Genomic DNA, 21,417 nt, shown 5'->3' on the forward strand with positions numbered 1-21,417 from the left:
CCTCCCTCTTTCGCTCTCAGTCCTGTCTTTGTCTCTATCTCTCTCTCTCTTTGTCCTGTATCTGTGCCTGTGACTTTTAGCCTGTGACCTCGACCACGTCTTTGATTTCTCCTTGGCTCCTGTCTGCTCATTGTACGAGCTCTGCACTTGGGTCCTTAGTCCTAAGCTCTGCGGTCCTCCCCCGAGGCAACTGTGACAATACCACAGTCATTGAGCATCATTCCCCATGGAAAGTGATAGGAGACGACAAAATAATTAAAGAAAAGTAGAAGTGCTGAGGGCTCAAGTACTATCATAACATGTGGAGGGATGGGGCTGACTGCAAAAAACAGAACAGAAATAAACTAAGCAATTGTTTTCATTATTGAACAAAGAATGGAACTGAAACGTTTCACTAAGTTACTTTAGTTATTATTATTATTATTATTATTATTATATACAATTTAAAACAAGGGAAGTAATCTTAATACTACAATGCACTAGTTAGACCTCATCTGGAATACCGTGTACAGTTCTGGGCTCCACACTTCAAGAATGATATCGCTGCTCTAGAGGCAGTTCAGAAGAGAGCAACCAGACTTATTCCAGGTCTTATTCCCTGCTAGACTAAGGGAACTTTTCACCCTGGAACAGAGGCATCATGAAAGGCATCGACCACATCAAACCAGAGGAGCTTTTCCAGATCAGCAGGGACACACGGACACAGGGACACAAATGGAAATTGGGCTTCAAGACATTCAAGACAGAAAACACAGAGAGTGATGCAATGTGGTTTAAGCTGAAAAATTGGGAACATTCAAAAATACACTGCATATTATCCTTGGATTAAATGGCCTCCTCTCATTTGTAAACTTTCATATGTTCTTATGTTTTTACATTATTATTGTTATTGTGGTGTTTTTTTCTTATTGCTGTTTTATGGTTGTTACCTGCTGGTAGGAGTGTGTGTGTGTGTGTGTGTGTGTGTGTGTGAGAGGGTGAGCACTGCAAACTAAATGGGGGGGAGTTACAGAATGGAGGGGTTAGTGCACCTGTTAAGGGAGGGGCCTAAGGTATATAACAAGAGTGAGGAGAACAATGGGGTTGTGTTTTGGTTTTGGCTTGTGTTTGTCTGAGTGCAGAGACCGTGAAGGAGGGGGCCAGAGCAAGTAAGGGAACTTAATGCTGAACTCAGGTCACACCCCTGAGAGTAGATTCACCCTTAGGCTGCCATCTTGGAAATTGCTTGGAGTGACGTGTTGGAATTTCCTTTTTTTTTTTTTGTGTGTTTTAAGAGATGCAATTTCATGGAGAACCCATACTGAGCCTGCCAGAATAAATGTGTAGTTTAAATGTATCCAGTGTCTCTGACTATTCTTGAAAGGGAAATCACAAACTTTCATTTTTGACAGAGAGAGAGCAAGCTCCGGTCACAATCCCACTCCCCTTCTCATCCCAGTGAAGGGAAACCTGCAAAAGTGCAGTTTTTCAATGTTAAAGTGAAGTTTTGATACCTTGTAGCTGTAACATGTAAACGTTTGCATCAGCTTTCGTGATACAATAACTGATTTATTCCAGCACATAGTTTTAATTGTGTTCTAAATTACCTAATTGAACCTTCATTGAAAAAAATGTTGCTTAATAAAACTTTAAAATCATGTTTTAATCTTATAGGGAAAGTATGAATTAAAAGTAATGTATAACATTTTATTGAGGAAGATCTGATTTTTTGTAGTTGTATCTGTAACTTTAGGTGGTGTAAAATTAATGTAACTGATTTGGGCTTCACCACTGTTCCAATCAGAACATTTTGTTATGCATTTATTTAATTCATTAATTAAATTTCATACAGAGAATTTCACACAGAGAATAGTCACAATCTGGAATAAACTACCCAGCGATGTGGTAGAAGCTGAAAGTTTGGGAACATTTAAAAATAGACTGGATAGGATCCTTGGATCACTTAGATATTAATGGACACCAAATGAGCACGATGGGTCAAATGGCCTCCTCTCGTTTGTAAACTTTCTTATGTTCTTATGTTCTTAATGTTATTGATTAATAACACATTAAAGTTGAATTGATAATATATCACATCTCTTGAGATGCATAAGGTTGTGTAATACAAGGAATGGAAGTTTAATTGTATGCAATCTTTTCCTGTTGTGGTTTTAGGATCAGGGGATGACACCAGGGCCTGGGGACCTCCATTTGTGGGCTTTGAAAGTGCTTATTTCCTAAGTGTGAACCGTAACAAAAAGGTAAAGTAATTTTGCTGAGCATAGTATTCATTTTACCATTTTAATGGCAATCATAACAGTGATCCATGTTTAAAATATTTACATTAGCATATTATAATATTATAACTAATAATATTATAACTAATTTGTATTAACATGTGCTGCACCGGTAAGTAGAATCGAAATGGCGACAGTCAGAGGAGAAATGTACCTGTCTAGCAGATGTTAAATGTGTCACTATAAACCTAAATCTACCTGAATGTATACCATTTTACAGCGCACGTGTTGCGTGATTACTATTACTCGTGTTATTGTTGTTATGTGACAGTAAATCATACTGTGTATATGTGTAAATATTTATATCCCATAACAACATAACACACGTAATAGTAATCACACAACACGCTGTAACGTGTTGCATTCTGCATATCTTTACCATGACAGCCTGCATGTGGTATTTGTTAGTTTTACATATTTAATGATTAACAAAATAATTGTAGTTTGAATGTCTTTGGTCTTATTTTGTAGCAATATATATCGTGTATCGCACAAACAAAATATCGAGATATAATTTTTAAGTCATATTGCCCAGCCCTACATAACATTATATGATATTTTGTATTATATGATACACTACCGGTCAAAAGTTTTAGAACACCTAAACTTTTCTAGTTTTTATTGAAATTTATGCAGTTTAATTTCTCAATGTAGTCTGAAATTGAAGCATAGAAAGCAAATAAACAATTGTGATTAAAAAAAAAATGGAATCATTTTGTTTAACATAATTTAACCCCTTAAATCCGTGTGCTTCTATTTAATCCTATGAGAACTCTTGCATTCTAAAATGGGGTGGGGGGGGGGGATGCAAAATCTCAGAAAATATTGACAATTGTGACATATTCTGGAACCAGACAGTGAACTGATCAAAACAAGACCATCCACGTTTTGGTAGAAGCAACACACACCCGTAGAGAGCTCAAAATGTCAAGATGGAAAACTCTGTTTACAATGTACTAATACACAACGATTTTACATAATTGGATCTGAACTTCTGTGTTGTTCTGAACAAAACAAGCCTAAAGCCTAATCCCAAAGAATTGCAGCTGAGGTTCATCCACCTTCCAAAAGTGCCTATGATATCATCCAAACAACTTTTAAAAGACAATGTATGAATTACAAATTATTTAAAAACAAGATCTAAAACTTAAGGGTTTATGTATGTTAAGTGTACATTTTGTTTTGAACAATTCTTTGTCGTCAAGACAATTCTTTGCAGACATATGCTGGCCTTTCCTTTCTGAAAGCTGCTTAAATGTATATGGAAAACAATCCCCATTTTCTTCTTGTGTCCTAGCCAGTACTTCATTCACATTTATGTGTCCAAAACTGATGAAGTTAATTGTGAATGTCTGGTAAGGTAGTGTTTAGTTTAAAAGCTTAATTGGATGTACAGAGATGTCGTCACATCTCTGTACATCCAATTAAGCTTTTAAACTAAGTCTTAGTTATGTTGTTATATTCCTGTGATGTCCTGAGAATGTTTTTATTTTTTAATGAAACAAGTAACTCTTTATTTAGCAATAACAATATACAAACATTACAAAATCATAGTTACAAATTAATAATATAAGATAAAGTGGTCCCCCCAATTTTAGGGTCTCTAAATTATTTGGACAAACTAACAAAATCATGAATAAAATTGTGAGTTTCAATACTTGGTTGCAAATCCTTTGCAGTCAATGACTGCCTGAAGTCTGGAACCCATAGACATCACCAGATGCTGGGTTTCTTCCCTGGTGATGCTCTGCCAGGGCTGTACTGCAGCTGTCTTTAGTTCCTGCTTGTTCTTGGGGCATTTTGCCTTTGTCCAAATGTCCACAGACATGCACTGCATGCTACTAACTATGTGTCCTATGTATGTATGTATTGCCATTCTGTCAAAAATAAAAAAGACTAAGGAATTTGTTCTGATGCAGCACACATACAACCATATATAAAAACAGACAGCCCCATTGTTGACTGTGCACTGGACTGCCACTGTCCAGGAGCTATCGCCTGAAACAGAGCTGTTTAAGATCCTTGTTAGAATTATTTTCAAGATAGGTTAAACTACTTCTCTGTCTTCTTATAGACTTATATGCTTACAGAGATGATTCCAATTTAACAAACTTACCTACCTAACCTACCTTGTAAAAATTAAGTTTGTTGTTTTAGAAAAATTGCAACATAAGAGAATCATGGGAGAATTTAGAAGAAGAAAATGTGGCTTGGTGACTGTACAGACAGTTTGCTTTGAGCGAGTTGAGTGTGCTACAAAATCCGTTTCCACAAGCGGTCCCTATCATTGCGGGTGATTTCAACCACTGCAACCTCAAGAAAGTGAGGTCAAAACTCTTCCAGCACATTTCATACCCGACAAGAGATGGTAAAACTTTGGACCACTGTTACACGACCCAGATTCAGCAAGTCAGATCATGCTTCTGTGCTACTACTTCCTGTTTACAAACAGGAATTGAAGACCATGCCCATCACAGTGAAAACAGTGAGAAGCTGTTTGAATGAAGCTGGTCGAATGATGCCAGTCTAAAGCTTTAAATGCTGTCAGCCACTCCATCGAAAATACTGTCAGCATAAATAAACTGGAGTTCCAGTATGGCGGGGTTTGGGGGAATGTCCCAAGGTGCACGTGGCAGGGGTTAAGGGTCCTCACCAATCAAAAGTGTCTTCATGACCTGCATGAAACAGCTGGCTCCAGTGTATACAGACATTTACAATATGTCACTCCAACAGTCCATTGCCCCACTGTGCTTCAAGGAGACCACCATTGTGCCGTTACCCCAAAAGACCAAGATAACAGGTCTTAATGATTACCACCCTATGGCTTTAACACCCATAGCCACGAAATGCCTGGCAAAACTGGTTATGCAGCATATTAATACCATCATAGCAGATTCCTTGCATCCGCTCCAATTTGCATACAGGGAGAGAAGGTCGGTGGATGACGCCATAGTATTGTCACTGCACACTTGATCATCTGGACAGGAAGGGCACATACCAGGCTGTTGTTCATTGACTACAACTTGGCGTTCAACACCATTGTCCCGGCTAAACTGGTGCTGAAATTGAGGGACCTGGACCCAGACATATCTACCTGTAACTGGATTCTTGATAGGTAGGCCCCAAGTGATGAAAATAGGACACTATACTTCATCCACTCTGGTCCTTAACGTGGGGACACTGCAAGGCTGCTGCTTTAGCCCCCGGCTGTATTCCCCGTTTACTCATGACTGCACTGGCATTCACAGCAACAACCGGATCATCAAGTTTGCAGATGATACCACTGTGATTGGACTGATTAGTGATGACAGTAAGACAGATTACAGATATCCGATAGCACAACTGGAGAGCTGGCAGTAGTGTGGATTGGTGGTTAAGGCTTTGGACTCTGGAGCGGAGGGGTGTTGGTTCAATCCCATGTGGGGGACACTGCTGTTGTACTATTGAGCAAGGTACTTTACCTAGATTGCTCCAGTAAATGCCCAGCTGTATAAATGGGTAAAATGTAACAAAAAAAAAGTGATATATTGTAATAATTGTAAGTCACCCAGGATATGGGTGTCTGCTAAGAAATTATACAAAAGTAATAATAATACAAAAAAAATAATAATGGTGCAGTGACAACAATTTAGTTCTGAATGACACCACTAAGCAATCCACCACCATATTTATATCAACGGGTCACCAGTGGAGGTCATCAATTGTTTCTGTTTTCTTGGCGTGCAGATCTTAAATGACTTGGCCTGCAATGTTGAAATAAAGCACACCAGCGCTCTACCCCCTACATTGCCCGAGGAAATGCGGCATCAGCACTCGGTGGCTGGTGAATTTTTACAGAGGCACCGTAGAAAACGTCCTGACATGTGGCATTACTGTGTGGTTTGGCAACACCACTGTCCAAGACAGAAAAGCCACCGAGAGGGTTGTGAAGACAGCAGAGAAGATCATTGGGTGCAGAAGATTTCTCCCCCAAAGTTACCAGAATTCCTGAGCTCATCGGCCCATGAACTGTTCTACATCAAAGTGATAGTCTTGGGAGGATGGCACCGAGAATGGGCCAAATGGCTTGGAATCCCTTCTGTGAAATGTCTGGGGAATAGGGCCTGGAGGTAATAAAAAAGCTTCGAAGTGGACGACAGCCGAAATCCCGACACAGAGCTACGAACCCAGGCCAACCGGCATTTCCAAAAGATGGCATGGATTGACATCAGTCACAAATCAAGCCTCCTCCAATAGAACACTGCGGTCTGAAACCAAAATCCAATCTCGCAAACTCAAGAACCTATCATCTATGATCTGACAGGCGTATAAAAGCTAGTGCACGGCATCTCTCTCTCTTTCTCTCACTTGAACCGATAACTCGCTGCCACAGCTCAACCTGTAGCTCTGTCGCCAGAAACGGAACCGGAAACCAACCAAGTCTTTGCCGGCAACAGAAGAGTTAAACTGGGAGAAGGAGATTGAGCTGTACGAATAATTATTTTAAAGGACTTTTTCAAGTAAAGAACTTTAGAAACTGCGCATTCCCGCCTGTACCCATCTGATCAGTGGAGTTTTACAGCTGGACAATTGACTAAGTCGACTGCAATACGAAAGTGTTCAGTCATTTGAATAGCTATTAACTCTTAAGAAACTTGAGCCTTGGAAATTTACAGGGCCCTGCTTTCCTCAAAGACTTTGTCTTCAAGTAACTATGGTGGAACACCCTGCTTGCAAAGAAGATCCTGTGCACAACCTTGGAACCAGTGGAAAATCTGTTTGGAAAAGACTCTACTTTCGCGAAACCCCAACTTCCAGGTTCCAGCTGAACCATTTAACAGTTTGGAGTTTATTATTCATGACATTTGAGAAATCAATTAGAAATGTTATTCTGTGAGTCATAAACTTTAGAATGTGTAATATCATTTAGTATTTTCTTAAATATAAATGAGTGCTGCATTAAACTGTTTTGTTTGACAATTTTAGAAATAAAATCTGTCAACGCCGAGAAATATCTTCTCATTCCTGTTTAGTCTGAAATTGACACAGTTTAATAGACACTAGATTATAGGTGTCCCTGCCTATCCTTAATCATTGAACAGTAATCAATTAGGGAGAATTGTGGTAACAAGGAATGGTATAATCTTTCTCGGCACCCAAACGTAAATGAGACTGATATATGTACCGAGAAGTTATTTGACTTAAATACTAATCTGCATTAGTTATTTAATGTCCGACTAACAATACTAATGAGAGACTCACCTTCGTCTTATTAACCGGTATTGTTGTTAATGTGTTTGTAATTTTGTGTAACGTTTTGTGAGTCATCATATGCGATTACATGGTCTTTGATTTGGTCACGGAAGTGATTTGTCTTTGATTTGTTGATTTGATTTGTTGGTCTAGAATTTTAATTAGTTTTTTCCTTTTTGTATAACTAGTGTAGTGCTACATTTTATCTTTGTTTTTAATAAATTTGAGAATTTATATCTTTGGAATTGGTGTCTGCATCCAATTATTGCAGAAATTGAGTTCTACAAGATTCTAGGATTCTTGATACTTAAATTCACTGAAACTGAAAACTGAAATTTGTTACGCTACACTAACCTAAATATAAATGGATACTGGACGGCATTACCTTTGCCCTTCTGTTGGAAATACCCTTCTAGAATAAGCTGTTTCTCACTGGTGAGTGCATTGTCTCATTTTAAAATTGAAAGGAACAAAGCCCACCTTTCTGTTACGTGTAAATCTTTAAACTAATGCCAGATGTATCATGCATGGAAACACCACCCTTATACACCGATCAGCCAAAACATTATAACCACCTGCCTAATATTGTGTATGTCCCCCTTTTGCTGCCAAAACAGCCCTGACCCATCGAGGCATGGACTCCACTAGACCTCTGAAGGTGTGCTGGGTATCTAGCACCAAGACGTTAGCAGCAGATCCTTTAAGTCCTGTAAGTTGCGAGGTGGAGCCTCCATGGATCGGACTTGTTTGGCCAGCACATCCCACACATGCTCGATTGGATTGAGATCTGGGGAATTTGGAGGCCAAGTCAACACCTTGAACTCGTGATTCATCAGACCAGGCCACCTTCTTCCATTGCTCCGTGGTCCAGTTCTGATGCTCATGTGCCCATTGTAGGCACTTTCGACAGTGGACAGGGGTCAGCATGGGCACCCTGACTGGTCTGCGGCTACGCAGCCCCATACGCAACAAACTGAGATGCACTGTGTATTCTGACACCTTTCTATCAGAACCAGCATTTTCAGCAATTTGAGCTACAGTAGCTCATCTGTTGGATTGGACTACACAGGCCAGCCTTCACTCCCCGCGTGCATCAATGAGCCATGGCCGCCCATGACCCTGTCGCCGGTTCACCGCTTTTCCTTCCTTGGACCAATTTTGATAGGTACTGACCACTGCAGACTGGGAACACCCCACAAGAGCTGCAGTTTTGGAGATGTTGTGACCCAGTCGTCTAGCCATCACAATTTGGCCCTTGTCAAAGTCACTCAGATCCTTACGCTTGCCCATTTTTCCTGCTTTTAACACATCAACTTTGAGGACAAAATGTTCACTTGTTGCCTAATATATCCCACCCACTGACAGGTGCCATGATAACGAGATTATCAGTGCTATTCACTTCACCTGTCAGTGGTCATGATGTTATGGCTGTATATGATATAGGCTGTATATACATAACTTTGTAGTGAGTACAAGTGAGGTATAATGTTTATTCGATATTAGGCACTACTCCCACGAAAGATGTGTTAAGAAGGAAACCATTTTAAGACATCAAATAGTTTTCAGAACAACCAACAAAGCAACAGCAGAATAAACGAACAAGTGAATTAAAGTCATGAAAAAAACGTAAAAACATAAATCAAAACACTGACATATTGCTGAACAAAATATAATATAAAATTACATTCAATAACAACATATTTTCTCTCTGTGCACAAACAATAGGTAACATTTGGAACAATCTGGAACAAACTACACAGCGATGTGGTTGAAGCTGAAAATTTGGGAACATTTAAAAATAGACTGGATAGTAATCCTTGGATCACTCAGTTATTAATGGACACCAAACGAGCACAATGGGTCGAATGGCCTCCTCTTGTTTGTAAACTTTCGAATGTTTCTTATGTTTGTTATCTTGTATGTGTGGATGTTAGGCGCAACATGTAATTTGTTACCCGCACTGTACACCTGTATTAGTTACTGTAGCAATAATCAGTTATTTCCACTGGACACACAGAGCCGCGGAGGCTTGATTTAAAATGTAACCACTCCCACTGTATTATTGGGTGGGATTAACTACAGCTTTAACCAGCCGCTATTAGAAAACTACACAACTGTACACATGGGATTTACATTAAAAATTAGGAGAGTAGCATCTATGTAAACATGAAAGCACGACTAAGTACAGTGGTGTAGTTTTCTAGTAGCGGCTGTGGGAAAGTTGGGTTTTATTCTCTCGCGTTGTGCAAGAAAGGAGCTGCGAGAAGGTCATTTTGTGGCGCATATCGGGTTAGATTTAATACAGCAATAGTTTAGCAGTGCGATTTCCATTTGCAGACATGCCACTAATGTTTCTGCGAGCGACTCGCAGCGCGAACATTTCTGATTTAATCCTGCCCTTGGTTTCAGAGCCATAAGTGAGCACTATTACTATATGTTAATCAAAGACATTTCTCTTCAGGCAAATGGTTAGATTTCCTTGCAACAGCGTGTGGTTTCTTCCAATTCCATCTATTTTTCACTTTTCTTTTGATTTTCTCTATAATATCTTTATCTGCACTGATTTGTTGTCCAAGGTAGACATGACTTGTGACTTTAAGTATTTTCTTATATTTATTAAAGCTGTTAAACATAACTTTGGTTTTACTCAAGTTAATTTAAAATCCAGTTTTCTTGCTTGTGTCTGAAAGTTCATGAATTTGAAGGTGAAGTCATCTGCAAATCGTAAGTGGTTCTCACAAGCTCCATTTAACTTATTTTCCTCCCAGTCCAGAGTCTTAAACACTTCAAGATTTGCCATGAAAAGTGTTGGAGGGATTGGGTCTCCTTGACATGCTCCTTTGATCTTGTTTGTGTCTTGGACCTGGCAATTCACAATTTTTCATTTTGTGTTGAGTCTTTTTATTATTATTATTATTATTATTATTATTATTATTATTATTATTATTATTATTATTTCTTGGCACACGCCTTTACCCAGGGCGACTTACGACATAAGTGCAATACAAAATTATATTTATTTTATTTTTGTAGAGCATAGCTGTGAATATGAAGCATCCAGAAGGAAAAAAAGTTATTCTGCAGGTAAGAATGATTTTTTTGTTTGTTTTTTTAGTTTTTTGTTAAGGGCGGGGGTTTGTCTGATATGCTGTGTGTCAGTGTTATGGGCCTATCTGGCCTGAATTAATACAACTGGGACAGAAATAAGAAAAAGACTGGTCTGTTTTGTTTTTAACCAATAGTTTTTTTTTTGGCATTTTACTGTAAGCATATATTAAAAAAGCACATACATTCACACTTACAGTGAGGGAAAAAAGTATTGATCCCCTGCTGATTTTGTGCGTTTGCCCACTGACAAATAAATGATCAGTCTATATTTTTAATGGTAGGTGTATTTTAACAGTGAGATACAGAATAACAACAAAAAAATCCAGAAAAACGCATTTCAAAAAAGTTATAAATTGATTTGCATGTTAATGAGTGAAATAAGTATTTGACCCCTTCGACTTAGTACTTGGTGGCAAAACCCTTGTTGGCAATCACAAAGGTCAGACGTTTCTTGTAGTTGGCCACCAGGTTTGCACACATCTCAGCAGGGATTTTGTCCCACTCCTCTTTACAGATCCTCTCCAAGTCATTAAGGTTTCGAGGCTGATGTTTGGCAACTCGAACCTTCAGCTCCCTCCACAGATTTTCTATGGGATTAAGGTCTGGAGACTGGCTAGGCCACTCCAGGACCTTAATGTGCTTCTTCTTGAGTCACTCCTTTGTTGCCTTGGCTGTGTGTTTTGGGTCATTGTCATGCTGGAATACCCATCCACGACCCATTGTCAATGCCCTGGCTGAGGGAAGGAGGTTCTCACCCAAGATTTGACGGTACATGGCCCCGTCCATCGTCCCTTTGATGCGGTGCAGTTGTCCTGTCCCCTTAGCAGAAAAACACCCCCAAAGCATAATGTTTCCACCTCCATGTTTGGTGTAACCGGTGGGGATGGTGTTCTTGGGGTCATAGGCAGCATTCCTCCTCCTCCAAACACGGCGAGTTGAGCTGACGCCAAAGAGCTCGATTTTGGTCTCATCTGACCACAACACTTTCACCCAGTTCTCCTCTGAATCATTCAGATGTTCATTGGCAAACTTCAGATGGGCCTGTACATGTGCTTTCTTGAGCAGGGGGACCTTGAAATGCGTTTTTCTGGATTTTTTTGTTGTTATTCTGTCTCTCACTGTTAAAATACACCTACCATTAAAATTATAGACTGATCATTTCTTTGTCAGTGGGCAAACGTACAAAATCAGCAGGGGATCAAATACTTTTTTCCCTCACCGTATAGGTATTCACTGACTCAGTTTAAGAGCTTATTATGTTAAGTTCATCCCATAATATTTAAGTCCTTCTTTCTTATGTAAGTAATGCTATCAAAGAACATGACCCACAACGACAGGTTCCCTAGCTGAAAGTACATCAGAGCAAATAAGAATGGTATTAGGCCTATATTATTTATTTGCAAATATACCCTTTTCTCAAGAGTTTTCTAAAGAGAATTTCTCTTTATGCCTTTAATACATTGTATAGTTGCCACTTGTTTTCAGCTTTTGAATGTGATCTGCACTGTGTGGTGTGTATGGGCTTTTATTGTCATTTCACAGTTGTAAACATAATTATAGAAACACAGGCATTCAATTGTATCTACTTCTCTGCGGAGTAACTTAATCTGTTGGAGATAATTCCACACCTCTCTTTTATAAATTAGTTTTAATTCGTTTTTTGTCTTTTGTTTTAAGTGATAACGAAATCTTACTCTCCATTGCAAGGAGTACAAGTTGTGGTAAAATGGCATAAAGACCTTTCCCAATTCCAGTTGAAGTTTTTTGGTTAAAATGTGGAAATTGAATTAAAAACCCAAGCAAATAACAAGTGTCTAGCTCCCCATTAAATTAAATCTCTTATACAGTATCACTCATTTATCCCTCACTTTGCTGACTTTTCTGAATCATTATGCAATGTGATGAAAAAATCTATTGAATTAGCCTTAAAATTGCTTTACTTGCTAACTCATTACTGTTCCAGCCATATCTTTCACTGCAATTTCAACTTCATAGTGATGCTAGTGATATAGCAGTATTGACTAAGAAGACAACAGAGGGGGAAAAAATCACTTATGCCTCAAGAGCCCTGAGAGGGGCCGACTATCCCACATTAGGAAAGAGTGTTTATCAGTGCTAAGGAAGTTCATTTCAAAGTATATACTGATCAAACTGCATCATCATATGCATTCAACAGTCTAAAAACATGTTCTAGACTTACCCAATAGACAATGGAGACTGCATCAATTCAAATGTAAAGTACAGTATCATAAAGAAAGTAGTTCCCGATCTCATGCCCTTGCATCTTCATCTATCACTACTTGTTACTTATTCCATTGTCAGCTCTTACCTTCCAACCAATACCAATATCAGAGCAAAGCCTAAGAATCCATTGCCAAATGACATTTGGAATAAAATTCCATTTACAGACCCTGCTAAAAAAGTCGGCATTTGTAATGTGGAGTTCCAAGTGTTTGGTGTACAAAATAATACCTGTCAAATAAAGGGGAGTCAGGTAGCAGTTTATTCCCCCGGTTGGCATTGCACTGTTTCCTTGATTACGTCAATACAATCTACTTGGGGGTCACCTCAGATATCGTAGAACCTTACTGGGTATCCTGGAAAAAGACAAACACTGGCCAACCATAAGGAAAGACACCTATGAATGTGCTACACTCGATGGAAGCATCTAATTTGAATTTGAATAATTTTCATAGCCAAGGGGCCAGATTAAATCAAAACTTTGACCCACCCACTAATAGCAAACAACAAACTTGTTCATCATAGCGGTTACATTTATGATTAGAAGAAAGTAGCATCTTACTAAAAATGAAGCTGCAACTGAGTACAGTTCTTCAGTTTTCTATTAGCGGGTGGGTCAAAGTTTTGATTTAATCCTGCCCAAGGTCACTTTTTCACTTTTAGATGATCTTTCCCAGGTCACAACTTAAAGGGGGAACTACTTGAAAAAACAATGACTAGCATTTTTTAACTTTGGTTAATGATGTAGCGTAAGGTACACTTATACATTTCAGTTCAAAGAAGTGAATTTAAGTATCACCTTATCAAGAATCCTAGAATCTTGTAGAACTCAATTTCTGCAATAATTGGATGCAGACACCAATTCCAAAGATATAAATTCTCGAATGTATTAAAAACAAAGATAAAATGCAGCACTACACTAGTTATACAAAAAGGGAAAAACTAATTAAAATTCACTCAAGATCAACAAATCAAAGACAAATCACTTCCGTGACCAAATCAAAGACCATGGAATGGCATATGATAACACACAAAACGTTACACAAAATTACAAACACATTGACTACAATACCGGTTAGTAAGATGAAGGTGAGTCTCTCATTAGTATTGTTAGTCGGACATTAAATAATTAATGCAGATTAGTATTTAAGTCAAATAACTTCTCGTTATATATATATATATATATATACACTCACCTAAAGGATTATTAGGAACACCTGTTAAATTTCTCATTAATGCAATTATCTAACCAACCAATCACATGGCAGTTGCTTCAATGCATTTAGGGGTGTGGTCCTGGTCAAAACAATCTCCTGAACTCCAAACTGAATGTCTGAATGGGAAAGAAAGGTGATTTAAGCAATTTTGAGCGTGGCATGGTTGTTGGTGCCAGACGGGCCAGTCTGAGTATTTCACAATCTGCTCAGTTACTGGGATTTTCACGCACAACCATTTCTAGGGTTTACAAAGAATGGTGTGAAAAGGGAAAAACATCCAGTATGCGGCAGTCCTGTGGGCGAAAATGCCTTGTTGATGCTAGAGGTCAGAGGAGAATGGGCCGACTGATTCAAGCTGATAGAAGAGCAACTTTGACTGAAATAACCACTCGTTACAACCGAGGTATGCAGCAAAGCATTTGTGAAGCCACAACACGTACAACCTTGAGGCGGATGGGCTACAACAGCAGAAGACCCCACCGGGTACCACTCATCTCCACTACAAATAGGAAAAAGAGGCTACAATTTGCACAAGCTCACCAAAATTGGACAGTTGAAGACTGGAAAAATGTTGCCTGGTCTGATGAGTCTCGATTTCTGTTGAGACATTCAGATGGTAGAGTCAGAATTTGGCATAAACAGAATGAGAACATGGATCCATCATGCCTTGTTACCACTGTGCAGGCTGGTGGTGGTGGTGTAATGGTGTGGGGGATGTTTTCTTGGCACACTTTAGGCCCCTTAGTGCCAATTGGGCATCGTTTAAATGCCACGGCCTACCTGAGCATTGTTTCTGACCATGTCCATCCCTTTATGACCACCATGTACCCATCCTCTGATGGCTACTTCCAGCAGGATAATGCACCATGTCACAAAGGTCGCATCATTTCAAATTGGTTTCTTGAACATGACAATGAGTTCACTGTACTAAACTGGCCCCCACAGTCACCAGATCTCAACCCAATATAGCATCTTTGGGATGTGGTGGAACGGGAGCTTCGTGCCCTGGATGTGCATCCCACGAATCTCCATCAACTGCAAGATGCTATCCTATCAATATGGGCCAACATTTCTAAAGAATGCTTTCAGCACCTTGTTGAATCAATGCCACGTAGAATTAAGGCAGTTCTGAAGGCGAAAGGGGGTCAAACACAGTATTAGTATGGTGTTCCTAATAATCCTTTAGGTGAGTGTATATACGTCTCATTTACGCTTGGGTGCCGAGAAAGATCCTATCATTTCTTGTTACCACAATTCTCCCTAATTGATTACTGTTCAATGATTAAGGATAGGCAGGGCCACCTATAATCTAGTGTCTATTAAATTGTGTCAATTTCAGACTAAACAGGAATGAGAAGATATTTCTGGGCATTGACAGATTTTATTTCTAAAATTGTCAAACAAAACAGTTTAATGCAACACTCATTTATATTTAAGAAAATACTAAATGATATTACACATTTTAAAGTTTATGACTCACAGAATAACATTTCTAATTGATTTCTCAAATGTCATGAATAATAATTTCCAAACTGTTAAACTTATCTGAACTTCGTTACAGAGAGGCCTCTCTGTCTTCGGGCTCAAATAAAACACACGGCATGAGGTCCGTGTGGTTTGGAACAAAGGCAGTCAGGTTCGGCTTTGTCCAATAACTTCCACTCAGTCGATGCACCTGGAAGTTGGGGTTTCGCGAAAGTAGAGTCTTTTCCAAACAGATTTTCCACTGGTTTGAAGGCTCCAAGGGTTGTGCAAAAAATCTTCTTTGCAAGCAGGGTTTCCACCGTAATTACTTGAAGACAAAGTCTTTGAGGAAAGCAGGGCCCTGTTCGTTTCCAAGGGTCAAGTTTCTTAAGACTCAATAGCTATTTAAATGACTGAACACTTTCGTATTGCAGTCGACTTAGTCAATTGTCCAGCTGTAAAACTCCACTGATCAGATGTTGCCGGCAAAGACTTGGTTGGTTTCTGGTTCCGGTTCTGGCAACAGAGCTACAGGTTGAGTTGTGGCAGCAAGTTACTGGTTCAGGTGAGAGAGAGAGAGAGAGATGCCGTGCACTAGCTTTTATACGCCTGTCAGATCATAGATGATAGGTTCTTGAGTTTGCAAGATTGGATTTTGGTTTCAGACCGCAGTGTTCTATTGGAGGAGGCTTGATTTGTGACTGATGTCAATCCATGCCATCTTTTGGAAATGCCGGTTGGCCTGGGTTCGTAGCTCTGTGTCGGGATTTCGGCTGTTGTCCACTTCGAAGCTTTTTTATTACCTCCAGGCCCTATTCCCCAGACATTTCACAGAAGGGATTCCAAGCCATTTGGCCCATTCTCAGTGCCATCCTCCCAAAACTGCCACTTTGATATAGAACAGTTCACGTGCCAATGAGCTAAGGAAATCTGATAACTTTGGGGGAGAGGTCTTCTTTAGATCAGAGCTTCAGCTCAGAGCTAAAATGCTCTATCAAAATACACCCCCCCCCTTAATGCTACAATGATGATGATGTGGCAATCCCATATACAACGCTTACATTGTAAATAGTATGTGTCCCATTCATAAAAATATATTTTATTGGGAAATCTTAATGTTCTTAGCTGTTATTTATAACTCATAGTCATTTCACCATATGTCATTTTACCATATATCATGCATTTCAACATGATTTCTCTTTATTTTCAGTTGGCAACAATTTGTGATGTTTTAATGGAAAACTACATTCCTGGCAAACTAGGTGAAATGGGACTGGGCTATGAGGATGTAAGAAATGTTGCCCCACACCTTGTGTACTGTTCCATTACAGGTATGTAGATTATCAAACAATTGTGATTCCCAAACACAGTTGGTATATCAGTAGTAACCAAAACACTTAATTCACATTCATTTTCTTTGTGATTTGGATGCAAACAGACACAAATGGATGACATTCGACTAGTCCTAATTACCTTTTCATAAAATATGGTGAGGATGGTGGGTGGTATTTTTAAATTATAATAAACTTTATACATATGTGAAACAGGTTTTAAGCTTGCAATATATGGATTTAATGTTGTTTCAATTATTAAAAATATACTCCAATTATTTTATCACACTTTGCTTGTAATAAAAGTAATATGTTTTATGGATTCTAAGTTTATAATGTCCATGAATATGTTTTGTACAGTTTGGTATTCCTTTCTTAGCACAATATAGTTTATTAATGTCACGTGTTTCCTATTAATTTTTTTGTAAAAAGAGTAGACTGAGGGTAAAACAATGTACAGAAACTATCTAGGGAGGCAAAGGAAATATGACAGAAAGAAGTGCAACCATGGACTTGTACAGGCTGTTTACTCATAGTCTGTGTATGGATGCATGTAAATTGTTACAACAGTGTTAAAACAGCAAAATAAAGATTTCAGCTAATCCACAGTAGATTTGTGACAAGAAAAGAAGGATAGAGAAATGTTTTCTGTATTTTACTCTCCTAGGCCAGACATGACACAAGCATAGACCATAGGCTACTTAAAAACTGCAAAGATTTGAATGTTATTTGGAAATAAGTATTTTTAAACCATATTTTTAAAAATGTAAGTCTTACTCTGTGAGAGACATTTCAGAATGTATGTATCTAAGCATATTCAAGTTGTCACAGACACAGGACAGTACAGGGGAGAGGCAGCCATCTTGTTGTGTTCCTAGTTTCAGACAAACTTAGCATTCCTGATTTTGTTTTAATTGCCTTAATTGAAGATAATCTTGTCTGTAGTTTGCCTTAATTTAAGTCAATGCAGTACAGATGCTGAGTTTGTGAAAGCAAATAGGTTGAAGGACAGGTGATTTAGTCTATGACTAGCAGGATTTCAGTTACAGTAATTGTGTTGTGCCAAGTGGATCCAGTTGGAGACAGTTAGGTGTGAATTGGGGCAGGTAGACAAAAGGGTACTTAAAGCTGCTCTTGAGAAAGAGCTACGCTGTTTCTCAGGGACAAAGAAGTCAAGCAGTTGACCGGGGGACAGAAACCAAGGGCCCAAAAAAAATTAAATTAAAATGAAAAACTTGCAAAATTTAGAGGCATGTGGCCACTACAGTGTCATGTTTGCAGAATGATTGCCTTCCTGGATTAACTCATCCGAGGTTGATGGGAGGGCAGTTGAGAACCAGTTAAACTTTTGAATAAAAGATCCAGATGATTAGTGGTAGGAGTGTTACAGACCACCCAATTCAGATATTCAGAAAGATGTTGCATTGTACAATGTAATCTGGACTGCATGTAGCAAGGATGGGGCTGTTTGGGGGGTTTCAATTTCCCAAGCATAGACTGGGAAAGCCCATTTGGGACTACAGAAGCAGAAATAGAAATGGTTGAGATGGTAAATGACTGCTTTCTAACTCAATTTGTCAGGGAAACAACCAGAGAGATTTGATTGATTTTATATTTTCAAATGACCAAGATAGAGTCAGAGGGACACTAGTTAGCATCGGCGTCGTTAGACACGGGCTTCCGGGGCTTAAGCCCCCGATATTTTAGTAATAGCCCCGGGTCTTTTGATCCAATTATTTCCCATAACTGCATTTCTGCACGATTATATTATACCCCGGTCTTACCAGAGAAATCACCGTCAGCACCCTTCCCCCCCGCTCGTACCGGAGAAATCACCGTCAGCACCACCACCCCTCCTCGTACCGGAGAGATCACTGTCAGCCCCGGGTGACCGGGCTCAAGCCCGGTTAAAACCTGAAGTCTAGCGACTTATATATATGGTTAAAATTGAGGCATATCTTTAAAAAAACGAGGACATGGGACAGGATTCAATAAAAAATGTTCGCAAAGTGCGACTGCGAAAAGTCGCAGAAGAGTCGCAGGAGGGGATCTCACAGCTCAGCTCCTCGCCGAATTAAATCTAAAATATGAGGAGCTGCCAACCAGGAGGAGCCTGATTTTCTGGCGTGGCTTCCAGGATGGGCGGGCAGCGCGAAACCGCGAGCCAAACAGAGTGTCTGAAATTGGAGAGATAGCGGGGGCGGTAGAGCAGGACGGGCTGCGAGAATAGCGATATTTGGGGGCAACATTTGTATGGGGGATATTATTTTGAACTTGGGGGAATTTAGGAGTTTGGCACAATCGATTTCTCCCACCACTGGATCTCACCTCACCAGCACCTTCCCCCACGGACCTCACTTCACCAGCACCAACCCCCCCCCCCCCCCCCCCCGGACCTCACCTCACCTCACCTCACCACCACCACCCCCGACCTCACTTTATCCAGCACCCCCTTCCCCCCCAACCTCATTTCACCAGCAATCATATTTTGGGGGGGATACGTGATTTGGGGGATTTGTACGACCAGATGGGGGGGAATTTATGTAGAGGACCTAGCAACACTGGCGATGGGTCAATAAAGCAGAGAAACAGCGGGATTAAATCAAAACTGTGACCCGCCCGCTAATAGCAAACTACACAACTGTACTCAGTTGCGGCTTCATTTTCAATAAGATGACACTTTCTTCTAATCATAAATGTAACCGCTGTGATATACAGGTGTGTAGTTTGCTATTAGCGGATGGCTCAAAGTTTTGATTTTATCCGGCACCACGATAAGCATGAATCTACCCACTGAAACACAATTACAAACCTGTACTTTGTAGCGGCTACAAATATGAGTAGGAGAAAAAATAATACAATAAAAACAAAAGCCACCATTGATGACAGCTGTGTATTTTATTTTTTTATGTTTTCGCTGACAACCTTATCCAGGCGTTATCTATTAGCCGGTGGATCAATGCTGATATCTTCGGTTATATGTGAATACCAGAACAATGCAAGTCTCTTATTCAGGGACGCCTTAAATCAGCGTTTGATTGTCATGTGCACTTTGTATTGCTCTTTTTTGTAAGACTGCCAATAAATAAATAAATAAACAAATATAATAATAATAATAATAATAATAATAATAATAATAATAATAATAATATGTGTAGCGGGTGCATTCAATAAAAACTGACCCACTGGCTAATACAAAACTACAAAATGAACATCATAGTTGTTACATTAATTATTAGAATAAACGATCAACTGAAGAATGAAGCCGCAACTGAGTCCAGTTCTGTAGTTTTGTATTAGCGGTTGGGTCAAAGATTTTATTCAATCCGGCTCCTAGTTTGCCTGCATACTGTCGGTTGATGTGTGGTTGTTCAGTTGATGTGTCCCATTGTGATATGTGGTTGTGAAGCAAATATATATTTCATGGAGCTATTGATATAAGTTGTTCGACTCCGAAATGACTCAGAATCGCTCATTTCAGGTATTTAATTTTCTACATTTTCTGGTGGAGGACCCCCAGACCACCGCCGTGAATCCCTCATTATGCCTCGCCCTCATTTTCCTGGCTACGCCACTGATCCATACATAAATACTCTTTACAGTACACGTTGTAATATGACAGTGTAATATAATTGTGTATATGTCAGTTGTATATATGTCAATCTACATCATTGATTTTCCACAGTGCCAGCTGTGATAGCGGTGCTGATAGTCGCTTGGCGCTCCCACAACGTCCCCTACTGTAGTTTGAAAGGAGCCTGTAGCATTATAGGCTAACGCGGCACATAATTGTCTCCACAGTGAGATGATGGTTGCGTGCAAATCCATTATTCAATGTATCCTTCAGCATGTGACACAATAACGCTATGCTGTATCTATCAAAACGATAACATTTTATTAAAAGGTGATCTGAAGGTCTAGAAAGTTCCGATGGATCTGAAAGTGTAGGGCTGGCATCGTCTTTCACGCCTTCAGGCAAGGAGAAGGACGCAGGTATCGATATCTGTCATTATAATTTTAATTGTCATAATAGTCCACTTTCTCTTGTATAGACGGCGATGTGGTGCGCATTCAATCCAATTTCGTCATGCGTGTGTGATCTGTGATTTGTAAAAAATGATTGACTGATGTTACATTATTACAGGTTTCGTTATGCTGTTGCGTAAAATGTTATATATATATATATATATATATATATATATATATATATATATATATATATATATATATATATACACTTATTTATATTTGAAATTGGCCATATCTCCCCTTCGAAAACCTATGATTACCTATACATTGAATAGTTTTACGGGTTATTGTGGCAATTAAATCGACCAATTAGTGGCAATTGCTATTAACATTGCAACCTTCTTTCTATATTGTGTGTGTGTCAATGTAACGGTGCGGAGCAGTACAGTAGTGTATCCTTATCATTTCCGTGTTATATAGGCTGTTGTGTCTAGGATAAAGGCATAACGTTGGCCACCTGCTACTAGATAATTGATTGTTCAGATTATTCAATATTTTTCTAGATTAAAAAAAAAAATG

General features: G+C 39.3%; 1 protein-coding gene across 2 annotated transcripts in view; it reads left to right on the forward strand.

Moving 5' to 3' along the window:
• sugct (succinyl-CoA:glutarate-CoA transferase) overlaps positions 1-21,417 on the forward strand; it is a 288,833-nt gene that overhangs the window by 23,845 nt on the left and 243,571 nt on the right. Inside the window, exons 4-6 of one of the 2 annotated variants that reach the window (XM_066687287.1) lie at positions 2,155-2,240; positions 10,542-10,592; positions 16,749-16,869. In XM_066687287.1, coding sequence (XP_066543384.1) covers positions 2,155-2,240; positions 10,542-10,592; positions 16,749-16,869 — 258 coding nt within the window. The remainder of the gene's footprint in view (positions 1-2,154; positions 2,241-10,541; positions 10,593-16,748; positions 16,870-21,417) is intronic. The other variant, XM_066687297.1, reaches the window with a different exon arrangement.

Source organism: Amia ocellicauda, chromosome 2, assembly GCF_036373705.1.
Source record: "Amia ocellicauda isolate fAmiCal2 chromosome 2, fAmiCal2.hap1, whole genome shotgun sequence".
NCBI lineage: Eukaryota > Metazoa > Chordata > Actinopteri > Amiiformes > Amiidae > Amia > Amia ocellicauda.